The 14,653-nt window shown below is 35.9% G+C and overlaps 1 protein-coding gene across 1 annotated transcript in view; it reads left to right on the top strand.

The window, feature by feature from the left end:
- Positions 1-14,653, top strand: part of LOC117400516 (cadherin-2-like) — a 54,942-nt gene that overhangs the window by 27,258 nt on the left and 13,031 nt on the right. Inside the window, exons 3-5 of the mRNA XM_034000598.3 lie at positions 11,562-11,785; positions 13,717-13,890; positions 14,459-14,614. Coding sequence (XP_033856489.3) covers positions 11,562-11,785; positions 13,717-13,890; positions 14,459-14,614 — 554 coding nt within the window. The remainder of the gene's footprint in view (positions 1-11,561; positions 11,786-13,716; positions 13,891-14,458; positions 14,615-14,653) is intronic.

The following is a 14,653-nucleotide window of genomic DNA, read 5'->3' as shown; positions in this document are numbered from 1 at the left end:
AACCATGCTAAGTCTTTTGTGCATACAGTATACATGTCCATTTATTCTTAATTTTATTAATGAGCTTACCGCTTTTATATGAACATTTTCTACCTCTGTTCTGTTTAATAAGAATATAATCTCCCAGTAAGCAAATTCTTTTTTGGGTCATCTGGTTAAGTTGGCTTTCACTGTCGGACTCAAACGAGTGCAGGCAAGGTTAAAAAGCTCTCGCCTGCCATAATTTCAAACATTTCAGTAAATCTTAAATCCTGGTCTAATGTGGTTTCTGTTGTTCCTTTTTGTGTAATAGCCGTTTAACCCCAGTATCAGGAAATGTCAATGATTTGGGAAAACAGAATCCTAAGGGTTTTTGTTGATAACCCTAAAGCAGAGCTGTCAGAGTTATCTGCCTATGGTCAACTTGTCTTGATCCAGGAATGGTGTAACCCTGCAGATTTGATCTCTCTCTCTCTCTCTCTCCTCTCTCTCTCCTCTCTCGCTCCTCTCTTTCTCTCTCTCTCCAAAAATGCTAATTCGAAAAGTATTTATACCCATTGATGCTGTGATAGTATTGTCTAAGGTGCTAGAAATTTCAAAAAGTAAAGCGCTATCAAAATGAATTGGCTGCAAATGGGACTGGGGTTTCCATTTCAACCATTGGTCGAGTATTGCATGGTGAAGGTCTCAATGGTCGCAGGCCAAGGAAAAAGCCACTTTTAGGAAAACATCAAGAGGACAATCGCTTAAAGTTTGCAAAACGACATTTGAATGATGGATAGGAGTTCTGGTCAAAGGTTATGTGGTATGATGAAACGAAAATCGAGCTATTTGGTCACACTGATAGTTGTTACGTTTGGAGAAAGTCTGGTGAGGCATTGAAAGAAAAGAACACCATACCTACTGTCAAGCATGGAGGTGGTAATATCCTTCTGTGGGGCTGTTTTTCCTCAAATGGCACAAGAAATTTAGTTCCAATACATGGTAAAATGGATTCCGTAGCATACCAAAAGATATTGGCCAATCATCTGAAACCCTCCTCTACAGCACAACTGGACATTTCAACACGACAACGATGCAAAGCACACATCAATATCTACTTCAGAATGGTTAAAGAAGAATAAAATCAAGGTTCTGGAATGGCCTAGTCCAAAGTCTAAATCCGATTTTGAGAACCTTTGGTATGAGTTGAAGAAGCCTGTGCACAAGAGAAGTCCTCGGAATTTGAATAAACTGGAACCATTTTGCGTTGAATGGTCAAAAATCACTAAAGAATCATGCCAAAAGCTCATTGACAAATATCCTAATTGTTTAAAAGAGGTTATTATTGCTAAAGGTGCCTCAATTAGCTATTAATTTCATTTTTCTTGTTGTTGGGGTATGAAAAGTGCTGAAATAAATAATTGTAAACTATTTCTAGTAACTTTTTTCCCCTCATCCACAAAAGCAAAACTTTTGCTACAAAAGATTATTCCTATAATTTGAGAAATTTCTAGAAATGATACATTTTCCATTTAGATATGTAAACGTTTGACTACTCTGTGTGTGTGTGTGTGTGTGTGTGTGTCGTAATTTATGATGTCACAGAAACCCTCTGAAATATTTTCACTCACTGAAGCCCATCTATATATATATATATATATATATATATATATATATATATATATATATATATATATATATAAAATAAATACACACACTGTCTTCAATATGTTTCATTTTTCTACTTTGATACATTATGAGCATCAACAATTTACTCAAAGCCTCCACTAGTGTTTTCTACTATTATAACAACCTTGACTTGCATAAAGAAGGAAAAACATTGAGTGAAATAGCTCGCATCACTCGATTTTTCAAGGTGTGGTATCCGACGCATAATCAGCAAGTACAGAGAAACATCATCTGTAATTGACAAACCCAAGACTGGAAGACCCAAAAGGCTATCTAACAAGGATGAACAATACTTAGATAATATCCTTAAAGAATAGAAAGAAGACAAGCATTGAATTGACAACAGAACTGGCAGAAGGATCAGGTGTCATTGTCCATCCATCAACAGTACGAAGGTCACTTTTGAAATCAGGACTTTTTGAAATAGTAGTCACGTCACTTTTGAAATCAGGATGTGTTGCAGTAAGAAAACCTCTGTTAAAGGGGAACAAGACTAAAAGGCTAAAATATGCACAAGAACACAGAAATTGGACTATGGTACAATGGTCAAAGGTGCTTTGGACTGTTGATGGATGGACAATGACACCTCTGTGTGTGTGTGTGTATATAATAAAATTCTCTCTCCATTTGTTTTACAAATGGTAGTCTTTTGATTAGAGTTATTAAAATAAACAAAACGTTCAGTAAAGGGGTGGGGCTTTTAAAGGAAGTGGGGGGGTGGGGGGTTGATAAAGATAATTAATGAAAGGATTTCAAATCAATTTGTATTTTACTGTAACATGCCCCTGAAGTTGGTTTCTGATTGCTCGGACAAGGTGTTGCTGTGTAGGGTTAAATATTATTGAAATAAAGAAGAATAAAAACATTACAAATAGGGTGTTGACTGAAAACTGTATTTGACAATATAGGATTTAAGAAACTTTGGACATGGTTATTTTGGGATGAGAGTTATATTTAGAATCAGTGTATTGAAGGGATACTTTTGTCTGCAGCATTTTCTACATTCAAGTATGATTTTCCTTTTTTCTGCTTTGGTAGACCAGCTATTGGAACGCTTTTATTTATTTATTTATTTATTTATTTATTTATTTATTTATTAATTAATTAATTAATTAATGGCTATGTACAGCAATGTACAGTACATCGGAGTAACAGGTTAGCTGTGATAAGTTGATGAAATAGCTCAGAAGTTTGGTCCCTGATCTACTGAAAGCTGGGCAAGAGAACAAAGAATGTCATTATCAGTTCAATTGCCTTGATGCAGACATGTTACTAACAGGGCCACACATTGACAGTATAAGTGAAAGTGTAAGCTTGGTAATCAACAGAGAAGACGCTCCTCCTCCAACATATGCTAGTAAATCCGATTTACAGTGTGATGGGTAGAAATAACATCAGCATTCTCCAATCACAGGGAGTTATGTGCATTGATTATTATTGTGGTGTTATAATACATGGTGAACAATAATTGTCCTATAAACATTGGTGTTTTGCAGTCTTATTATACATGGTGGTAGTGCGAGACCTGTGTACAATAAGATTGACTTAGTGTACAGTCAGCTCTCAGATATCCGTTACCCAGATACACATCAGTCACGTTTCCCCGCCCTTGTATTAAGAATAAAACCAATCCCCATTATATATACATGTAACAAATGCACTTACCCGTCACATGCGATTTTCTGACAATCTCTTCAATGATACAATGTACTTGTTTAATCGCCACAGCCTGCGTTTTTTTATTTTATTTTATTTTATTTTATTTTTTTATAAATATTGTTCTCATGTCAGTTCAGTCTGTCTGTTATGCGGTTACACAGCGCTTCCTCCAATTTCACATGACGAAAATGCACCAAAAACAAAGTGAACAAGACCTGCTATGGTAATGTAAAAGTTAATCATTAAACAGTTTTAGATAATGCGATGCATTTTTATTTGCAAGTTAACTGTGACATTAGGGCCTTATCGAGCACTATATTCTGCAATTTGAATACTGACTTTGGATACTGTTTTAATTATGGAAAGTGGTGTTTTTGTTTTCTTTTTTTATATTTTGCTAAATTGCATTGCCTTTTACATTTTATGCAGTTCTGTGCATGGGTAACATTTTGATTTCATTTTGCTGTTGGGTAGTTTAATTGGGAATTTTACATTGGTAATGTTACATACAGGACTTAAAAGTATGTACTGTATTACAGTCCACAGTCATCTCTTTTGGCAAGTGATATTTTCACAATCATATCGTTCTGAATTAAAATACTACCTGCAGTACATCTAAATGGAAGCCTACTTATTTTAAAACACAGTCCTTTCAGCTATGTATTTTTGAACATTTGTATCTTTGTGTTTCCTGAAAAAAGACATGGGTTGGAACGGGCCAAAATGAAATGATCGGATGTGTGTCACACTCGTTGAACCATCACTGAAGTCAAAATGGCATGGATATACGAGTGCTGACTATATATATAGTAAGGTTGATAAAACTGCTGACCTCCATTTTTTTAAAAACAAACTCTACCACCAGTACATGAACACAACAAAACACTGTCAATACTAAAACAAACAACAATGGGCAGCACATTTAAAGTTTTATCTGCAAAAGACTGGGAGAAATGAGTGGAAGAGCAGAATTACGCTAGTACTCTTAGAAAATGATAACTGACACATTCAGTAAGACATGACATATTAGGCAGTGTAGACTTATGGTCTCAGAAAGCAGATCTCTTGAGTGACAAGGAAATCCTCTTAACTTCCCCCTCTAAAAAAGCTAAGCAAATTTTCTACTGCAGTTCTTAGTAATAATGTTTTCCTGCCCGAAAAAAATGTTAAAACAACAACAAAAAAAATACGGAAGTTTAAAATTAATTGTTAAATTAACATTGGGAAAAAAAAAAAGGTTTTCTCAACACTTCTTCAATTGTTAAAAATAAACACTGGTAGTTCGACAATTTCTGTCTCATGTCACCATGTATGTAAATAATCCAGAACTGTACATGTAAGGAAGCAATTGTATCTGGGGTTTCTGGTGACATTGATAAATCACTCAAGCTAGCACTCTCCCCAGAAACGGTTGATAGAATTACATCCTTATTATGCACAGATGGGTGTATTATGATTATGATTGTTGTCTTTTAAAAGGCTTTAACCGTTAGTATACATCTTAAATAAATCTAGACAAAAACTCACATCCTCCAGGAATACCAGTAAAGTGTCAGCAAGTAATTGCACTTCACAGGCAGAATAAAATGCCTAAAACTGCAGTTATTCAAGAAAGTCTGTCTGTAGGTTTCTTCCTAAAGCAGTCTGCCAATGAAGAGAGATATCTGTCAGTTTTTGAGTACTACTAATGGCAACATTTGATATTGAATCCTTGGAAGTTGGTGACAGAAAATGTATTAGTGCTTTGCATATGTGCTGAATTCAGTATAGAGGTGCTTTTGTGGTTTGTGTTGAATTTGATTTATACACATTCTTTTCCTGTGTTGTTGTTTTTTTTTTTTTTTTTTTAAGTCTTTTGATTTAAGAATTGCTAACTGGTGGCAGAGCCAACATGACTGTAGAGCTTCCAGGGTTGGTTTTTCTTTTTTCCCTTTCACTCTGTTAAGAAATAATTAGGTTGTTCTGTTACCATGCCTCAGACAAAGCTCAGCACAGAAACTATACTGAAAGCGTATTCTGTTTGTAGCTATAAATTAAGCAAACTTTGTTTGCTGTGTCACGTGACACTGCAGACAAAGGGTACTTGAGAGGTTAGTAAGGTTTTGTATTGTAAGCAGCAGGGGTTAGCTATGAATGTGATCATTGAATTGGATGTAATTTTGGCTCTGCTCTAGGCATTAAATCTGTGTTTTTGCTGACAGCCAGTATTCCCATTTTGCAGTGCTGCATAGGCATTTCTGTCCAAGCTGCCAAAGACCTTTATCTCTGTGTCCAATGGTGACATGTCTAATGTGGCATGGTTTTTTTTTTTTTTTTATATACAAAGGGGAATAAGACTACTGAAAATAGTATACAACAATTTTTGAAGCAGCTAATATCTGGTTACAATATAAATCGCAATTCAAGGACCAATACACCACTAATTTATGTTGTCAGTGTTGAATTATGTGAATGACTCATTTTAAAGTGTTTGTCTTGAGGGCTTAGTGCATAGTGTTTGGTTAACTTTTATAAAAGCAAGAGTACCCACAGGTCAATTTATTTCACCAACTAGTCTTTCTAGATTCTAGAGTAACATTGTCCATATCTTTTTAGAAAAACTAATGTGCTGTTTTTATCCTGCCAAGCTGAGTGGCCCCTGGTGACCTGTGTTGCTTATTGATCTTTTCTGTTTTTAAATACCATATTCTTTCGAATTTAATTTTTTTTTAAATCAATTTTTTCTTCTAAAAAATGGCCTGCGTCTTAAATTTGAGCATAAGTGATGCGTGTATTACAAAATCACGAAGAGACAACAGTACCTCGAGTACACAAACAGCAACGTGACAAGACAAAAAAAACCCATCACTGCCCGATCTCGAATCAGCCATGACATACAGACAGCCATTTTCAAAGCAGAGTCATTAGCTTCCTTAGGAATTCAAAGGTAAGCTTTAACAGTACCAGCTTGGACAGATCGGATATTTTTCAATATGCCAAGCAATGCCACAGTTCGCAAAAAGGAGGAAAAACAGGTGTTAGTAATCACGACTGGAATTGAGAAGTAGCGCATAACTGTAATGCTCTGTGTGACAGCAGACGGCCGCAAACTGCCTCCAGACAAAATTTTCTTATATGCGTAATTGAGGTTGTATCTTTGTAAGTGCAGCTTTTATTTGAGCTGCGTCTTAAATTCGAGGACGTCATAAATTTGAAGGAATGCGAGAAGGCACAGAAATAAAAGGTTAAGCTCATTCAAGTGCATCAGCGTACAGTATTTCTCAATAGAGATGATTCAAGATGGTCTTAGAATAGTGAATTGACTGAAAAGGCATTTAATTTTAGACCCAGGCACTGTGTCTACATTTCTATGTTAAATGAATACTGTACTTTAGCTGCATTTAAAAATATCTTTAAGTGTCTTGTGAAATATGGATAGCTCAGTAAAAACAGTAGTAGACAATGAGAGGGACTGACCTGTGGGGACACTTTATTCACAGATAATATTCATTTGACAATGATTTGTCAATGTGTTTCCAAATTTAAATTCTCTGTTAAATACTAAACAAACTGACACATGCTGCCTACAGATTGTTGCAGCTTGAATCTTTTGTTCTTTTTTAAAAATAGGATTGCAAATATTTTAAAGATAGCAGTTATTTAAATAAATGTATTCTGTAATTGCATCAGTATTACTGTCAGGATAATTTATTATTATTTTTTTTCTTATATATATTTTTTTTATATGAAGTGTTGCTCTAAAACCAAATTGGATTAGACATGTATACTATATTTGCTGTGTTTTATTACATTGTAATGAATACTGCTGTGGGATTCAATTATATGACTATAAACCACAGACTAATTGTTTGCTGTTTCAGTTAACTTTTCAGTATGCTGTAAATGTGATTAGGAACAGGTTTAACTATGGTAGCTTTTTTCACTCTTCCTTGCAGCTATTCTGAATAATGCAGTTCATTCTTAGCAACACAATTGATGGATTAAATCTGCACTGTTTATAGATAAAACTTTATACTGTGGAATCCTTTTTGTTTTGTGGGAATTTGATGGCCACAAACAAGTGTGTTCCAGCTCCATTGTATACTAAATTATTAAAACCACAATAAATCGTAACATTTTCATAAACATTATGCAATGATAACCTGTTAGTCAGTGTTGTCTTGAAAGCTGTAACAAAGAAAGTAGGGCATACTGAAGAAGGCAGTTTTAAGGAACTGGTGCTCCCCAGAGATTCTGCATTCTGACATGCAAGTCTATTTATGGCGACCTTTTGTTGAAAGGAACATGCTCTGGTGTCACACATTCACAATGTTAGACAGAAGCACAACCGGGTCAGGAGCAAAATGGAAGAAATCATCTTAAATGGCTGCAGGTATATATCCACCCTGTAGTGTAAAGCCAGGATCAGTCCCTTATAGCTACTATTAACTGCTTCCAATATACCCTGTAATAAGAAGTCATTTGGATTTACAGTATGTGGGATAAGACTAATTTTACCCTAGAGTCAGTAAGATGGGACGTCATTGTGCAAGTAGTCTTTCTTCAAGCAAACATCATCTTAAAGTTAGTTGATTTAAAGTTGGAATATGTTAAATAGCTTTTCTATTCTTATGTGACACACAATTTTAATCGCAGTTTACATCTATTTAAAATGATGAATCATTAAATAACAGCAGGCTGTTTTTTTTATTTTATTTTTATTTTGCAAGGGCTAGTATAGCTTTAAACCATTCTTTTCTAGAGCCTTTGTCTTAAGTAAAGGAGATAATAATTAACTTTTGTATTGGAGTATAATTGCCTGGTGGTAAAATGTAAATTAAACCTGTTTGTGACTCAAAAGGTGTGCATAGTTGAATGCATTTGATGTGGCCAGTTTCCATCGATTTTGTAAGTTCGAGTAGAGTGCAATGAAATGCAATACATTTGATTTTGTAGCTGAGGAAATAAACACTCTTCTTGGAACAGTTGACATTCACATGATTTACATGATCACAAGAATGTAAAAGGAATTTTTATAACAAGTGGTCACTCCATTGAATAAATGACAGTAATCGGAACCTTTCTCTTTCCAGTAGAGCTACTCTAGGCATGATCTACAATCTACAATCCAATTAGATTTTGTTTAAAGCATAATTTATTACAAAAGTTGTTTTAAAGCTAATTTTGTATTGGTATTCCTGTTGCTGATGGGATACTGTGGGTCACATGTAGTGGAGACAGGAAATCAGTTTTGTGTCAGATTTTAAATATAACAGTTCTTCTTTTTTTCCCCACTGAGGGTTTCCATAAGATCTGCAAGGAGGGTGTGTGTGTGCGCTCTCTCTCTCTCTCTCTCTCTCTCTCTCTCTCTCTCTCTCTCTCTCTCTCTCTCTCTCTCTCTCTCAACCTCGGTCTTAATCACATATTAAATTGATACAATTACTACATCTCATTTAAATTTGTTGCATTATTATTATTATTATTATTGTTATTGTTATTATTATCCTTAATGGTAAATAAAATATATTTATTTAACCAGAAAATTAACCCATTGAGACAGTCACCAAAATTTATTAGGTGCAATAATTTAGAAATTACAAATACAACCAAAACAATAAAACGTGCAGTTCAAGCTTGATCAGCAGCATACAGAGATCAGAAAGCAGACTAAATAGGATATATATTTTTAAATGTGATTGTGGATTGAAATAAATTTGTGTTTTTTTTAATAAAATTATAAATATGTAGCTACAATAAGCACTTCTAAGAAATTAACTGTTAATTGTGAAGATAATTGTCAACATATCCCAAAACTGCAAACTTAACAAGCACAATTGGTAGGCTTTACATACTATGCACAAAAAAAGCAGCCTACTTTTGGGGGGGGGGGGGGGGGGAAGGGGAGGGGGAAGGGGAGGGGGAAGGGGAGGGGAAGGGAGGGGGAAGGGGAAGGGGAGGGGGAGGGGAGGGGAAGGGGAGGGGAGGGGAAGGGGAGGGGAGGGGAGGGGAGGGGGAGGGGGAGGGGGGGGGGGGAGTCGTGCTTAGTTTGATTCGTGGGCTTGCAGCGATCCTGAATTTCTGTCAAAACTGGTGGGTTTAATTTATTGTTGTTGTCTGTAGCAGAAGAGCTGCTAGTGTATTCTAAGAATCCAGTATCATCCCTTACAAAATAAGTAATATACTGCAAGTATACTTGTGCCAAAATTGTCTGGTTTAAGTATACTATTGGTACAGGGCTTGAATTTCATTTGTGTGTGCTGGGAGGATTTCCAATGGGGGTGAATCCAAAATTTTAGGTGGGAATGGCAAAAGAAAATGCACTTTTGCATTTAAAAAAACTCTATTTTCTACTGCATCATCATTCACACTGGTGTTGCTTTAAAATAAGCTGCTTTCATGAGACCTAAGAGCTGTTTATCATTGTGAGAAACAGCACTCTCCATTGCTCTTGCCATTGCCTGACGTGATGTTTTTGCATGCAGCAGAAGAAAAAGGTGCTTTTCTTTTTAACCAGCGCTCCATTTCCACGTGTTTTTCACTGTTTTTATTTATGTATGTTTGACTGGATGGTTTTTACTGCATGCATGTAACATATCAAATGAAAGGCCACAAATTCCCCTTTCAGATTATGTAAGTTGCAACAGGATCAGGCATACTATATATGGTAGACATAAGAATATATGTAAAAAAATATATATGTATGTATTGTAATCCATAGATGGCTCAAAAACAAAACAAAAAACCAAAAAAAACCCATTAAACCTCAATATGAAGTGAACATGGGGGGAGAAGCTGAGCATCTAAGCTTTCCAATGATACCGCTCCTTTCAGTCTAGCTGCTACAATGACGGAGCAACAGACTCGCAACGAAACCTCAGCTGTGAAGTCTGTCACATGATGAGAGGCTTAACTTCAGGCAGTCGTAGTTCTGGCTAGGAGTACTGCATACACACACTGAATACGTCTTTGGAAAGCCCCAAGTCTATACTTTTTAAACAAGCCATGGACCAGGAAAGTGGCTTTTACGGTGACTGAGTAATATGTGCGTAACCTGAGTTTTAAGAGTTAAAGCGAAAGTCACTGCTTGCAAAACAACACCTAGGTAGACTTTTTAATATTGTTTTTTTTTTTTTTTTTCAAAACTGTTTATTATTATTATTATTATTATTATTATTATTATTATTATTATTATTTATTTCTTAGCAGATGCCCTTATCCAGGGCGACTTACAATTTGTTACAAGTTATCACATTATACATTATTTCACATTATACAGATATCACATTATTTTTACATACAATTACCCATTTATACAGTTGGGTTTTTACTGGAGCAATCTAGGTAAAGTACCTTGCTCAAGGGTACAACAGCAGTGTCCCCCACTGGGGATTGAACCCACAACCCTCCGGTCAAGAGTCCAGAGCCCTAACCACTACTCCACACTTACTTACTGCAGTTTACTTACTGCAGAGCCAGCTCTTTTGCAAGGAGCGTATATCGGGCTTACTACTTCGTGTGTGATTACATCACCTACCAACCCTGTTGCTGCCTTCCCCCGTGCACGCTACACTTTCCCCTGCCAGCCTCAAGTCCGCCCCGGACTTGCTCACCAGGCTACAGTCCGACGAGTGCCAGGGTACCTGCGTCCACTTCTGACACCAATGTAGCGATCTCGGTCAACGCAGGCGCATCACACAGGGCGAGGCAGTCTACACACAGGCGCAGAGCGGGCGCGAACCTGGGACTTCTCGCACTAAAATATAATGCCCATACCGCTGTACAAGGAGTGTATATCGGGCTTATGTCTTCGTGTGTGATTACGTCACCTACCAGCCCTGCTGCTGCCTTCCCCCATGCACGCCACTATATATGTGTGTGTGTGTGTGTGTGTGTGTGTGTGTGTATATAATATAATATAATGCAAGGCATTTTAAATTTCCAGAAAATCACATACACATGCTATTATTGAGTACTTAGCAGATGCTCAAGGCAATATTAATACCACATTTCCCTCTCCTCTCTGCCAAAAAAAGATATTCCACAGAGAAATCACTTTACATTTCTATCCAGTAAAAAAAAAAACATTGTAAGGATGTGCTAAAACATGGACATTTTAAACAGTACTAACCACATAAATATATTGAAATGTTTGTGTTTTTTGTTTTTTTTAGACATATTCTTCATTTTTCACTGTTCTACTAATATTGTAAAAATGTATTTCTATATCCTTCCATTTTGTTGAACTTCCTCTCTATTTGTCATGTATGTTTCAGTGAGATTTGTAGACTGTGGAAGGAATGGACGACTTCGGTATGAAACCACTGACCCATCAGACTTTAGGATAGGAGATGATGGAGTGGTTTATGCTGCAAGAAACGTCCACATTTCCTCCAAGCAGACTACGTTTTCTGTGAAAGCATGGGATACCGAAACCCAGGAGCAATGGCAGGCAGCAGTGAGACTGACCCCCAGGCTGGCACACAGTGAAAAGCATCAGGTGAGGAAGGTTATAAACCAATGGTGTATCTTAATGGAGATTTTCAATTGCAGCAAAGACATTTTGTCTGGTAGGGTTAAAAAGTAAAGCAAGATCTTTTTATAACTGTTTTTCTAAAAGCATATATTAATTTATCCATGTCACTGTGGTTTTAAATGGAGACATCCTCAGGTCATCTTTAAATATCAACATAGCAGTGTGTATGCAGAAGAGATCTGTTCTTCTAGTGATTTAAGAGACCCATGTTGGATATTCCTGCAAAAAATGACTAAGAAATATCATTTGTATTTGCTTGCCAGAGGCAAAAGTGGTGCTTGCTCCATACCAGGTTTCAGTTTCTCAGATGTGATAGTAAATTTATAAAGAAATATATACAAAAGTAAATATAGTTTTTATGTATTGTTTTTACTGTTTGTAGTAGATAATCAACTGTCTTTTTCAGCTAAATCAATAACAGATTTTCAGCCAATGAAATTGGTTAAGCACAAAAGTCTGCAGCTGTTAAACTTAATAATACTAATGGTTGTTAGTTGATTTTTCAGCTACTGTGTTATTTGGGATTTGGTGAAGGGTCATGAATATACAAATTAAACAGGGAGTCACATTTTAATTCTCATTGAAGCAAATACAAAATAAACATGGTAACATGTTACATTGCTAGCATTTTGACCAAGCTCCAAAAGCAGCAACTCCTGTTTTAAGACTACCTCTCTTGTATTTTATAAAATTGTACTATTTAAAAAGTTTATTTGGACAGCTTATAACTAGAGAATAGGAAGTATTCTACAAGTCAATTATCAAGCAAGTTTATTATAAGGCTTCTGTTGAAATAACTGAACCAACTGAAAAGCACTGCTGGGAAGCCTTGTTTTAGTATATGATTAGACCTGTAAATCCATGACTTGGGTAACATGTAAATGTACAACCACATTCTTATTGTGTGAGGTGTGTGTGTGTGTGTGTGTGTGTGTGTGTGTGTTTTTTTCCCCTCCCTGTGTATCATACAAAACAATGATTGTATTAGTTTTTGCCTTTTGACATTTAGATTCTCAACAAATATTGTATATGTGCCAATATTAGATATTTGCTTTGTGATTTGTACTAGTATATGTAAAAAAAAAAAATGGCTATTATTGGTAAGGGTTTGAAATGTCGACATTTACCTACTGAGATGGATGTCCATTCTCTTAAGCAAGCCATCTAGAACATCCATCTTTCTTGACATAGGTCCCAAATAATTACTGCATTACTTCTCTAGAATTTAATAGGGTCATAAATATTTCTGAGTCATGTTTCTGTTAGCTGCAAGACCTGCTTCTGTGAATTTAAATGTATTGCGTTTATAATCAGATTTCAAACATGATTAGCATTACCAACTGTTTTAAGAAGTCTAAAGGAAAACCGTAATGTATTGTAGTTTTTTTTTTCCCCCCCTTTTCAGCATAACAAGATTTAAATCAAAGAGCATTTTTCAAAAAGCTGGATCTTTTAAAAAAAAAAAAAAAAAAACTCAAAAAGACAGTAAAGCCGCACAGGTTGTTGCTGTCACTTGCTCAGCAGTTTTAGAAACAATCTCCAAAAGTTATACTGACTTGGTGTATCTGGCTTTGCTTCTGTTTTCTTTTACAAAGGGAAGGCAAAGCACGTTCTAGTTTTTGTATTTTCCCTCAAGGTTCTGAGTTTTTTTTTCTCTATTCGTCTATTCCACTTGAGAAAAAGCAACGCTCTTGAAATAGTTTAGCTCAGCAGGTTTGAGTACAGTTTACTTAAGACCGCTTATTTAGTATAGTGGTGTGTTGCACAACTGAATTTTGAGATTGGAACAGTAATTTATAATTGTTTGGTCCATGATTTTATTGTGACCATTTGTAATCAATAACTGAAACTTTTGTTATCGGCCATCCCTAATTTTAAGTGTATTTGAATTTCAGAATGGCAAGAAATCCAGTGCCCCAGAGTTCCCCCAGCAGATCCGAGAAATTGTATTTCCACAGCAACACCCGGACCGTAGTGGTCAGCTGAAGCGCATGAAGAGAGATTGGGTCATCCCCCCAATCAATGTGGCAGAAAACTCCCGAGGCCCTTTTCCACTAGAGCTTGTTAGGGTAAAGAAATATTTTATTTATTTATTCATTTTATTTTAACCACATTATTGTAATGTTAATAGATTTGTAAAAGGTGTTTTTCACTTATAGGTAATAAAGGTACTATCTTTGTACTTCTCATTTTGCTGATACTGGATTGCATAGTACATCATTTTCATAAAAAAAAAGAAAAATAAAATAAATAAGAGGAAAACAATTTGTATACATTTACAATTGAGTGCATTAAAAGGCAGTACAGATATAGCTAAAAATGGGTGGTTTTTGATGGGATTCCATTTCCTGAATATACGTTGTCAAACACAGTAGAAAAATGTAATTAACCTTGCCATAGGAAGAGAGAACCCTTTTTATGAAACCAGCACTGCCTGCTGTGTGTAAGCGGGAGCTGACAGCACTGTTAGGTAGATTTGGTTATTACTAATGTACAGTGACTGAGTAATTAATAGATTGTCAGATTTTTTTTTTTTTTTTGTCACCTGTAAAAAATAAATAAATGAAATAGTGCATTCTTGCTGCTGGTTCTTATTTAATCTATCTTTACCTTCGCCTCCTTTTCCCCTGGTTTTAGATCAGGTCAGATCGGGACAAAAACCGCTCCCTGCGCTACAGTGTCACAGGACCTGGAGCAGACCAGCCTCCTACTGGGATCTTCATCATTAATCCAATTTCAGGAGAACTGTCTGTGACTAAGCCTTTGGATCGAGAGCAAATATCTAACTTTCATGTAAGGATAATTTACTGCCCCTCTAGACATGTAGATACA

This window comes from Acipenser ruthenus, chromosome 4 (genome assembly GCF_902713425.1).
Source record: "Acipenser ruthenus chromosome 4, fAciRut3.2 maternal haplotype, whole genome shotgun sequence".
NCBI classification, from domain to species: Eukaryota; Metazoa; Chordata; class Actinopteri; order Acipenseriformes; family Acipenseridae; genus Acipenser; species Acipenser ruthenus.
The sequence above is the reverse complement of the archived record's forward strand: the minus strand, read 5'-3'. Positions and strand labels throughout refer to the sequence as shown.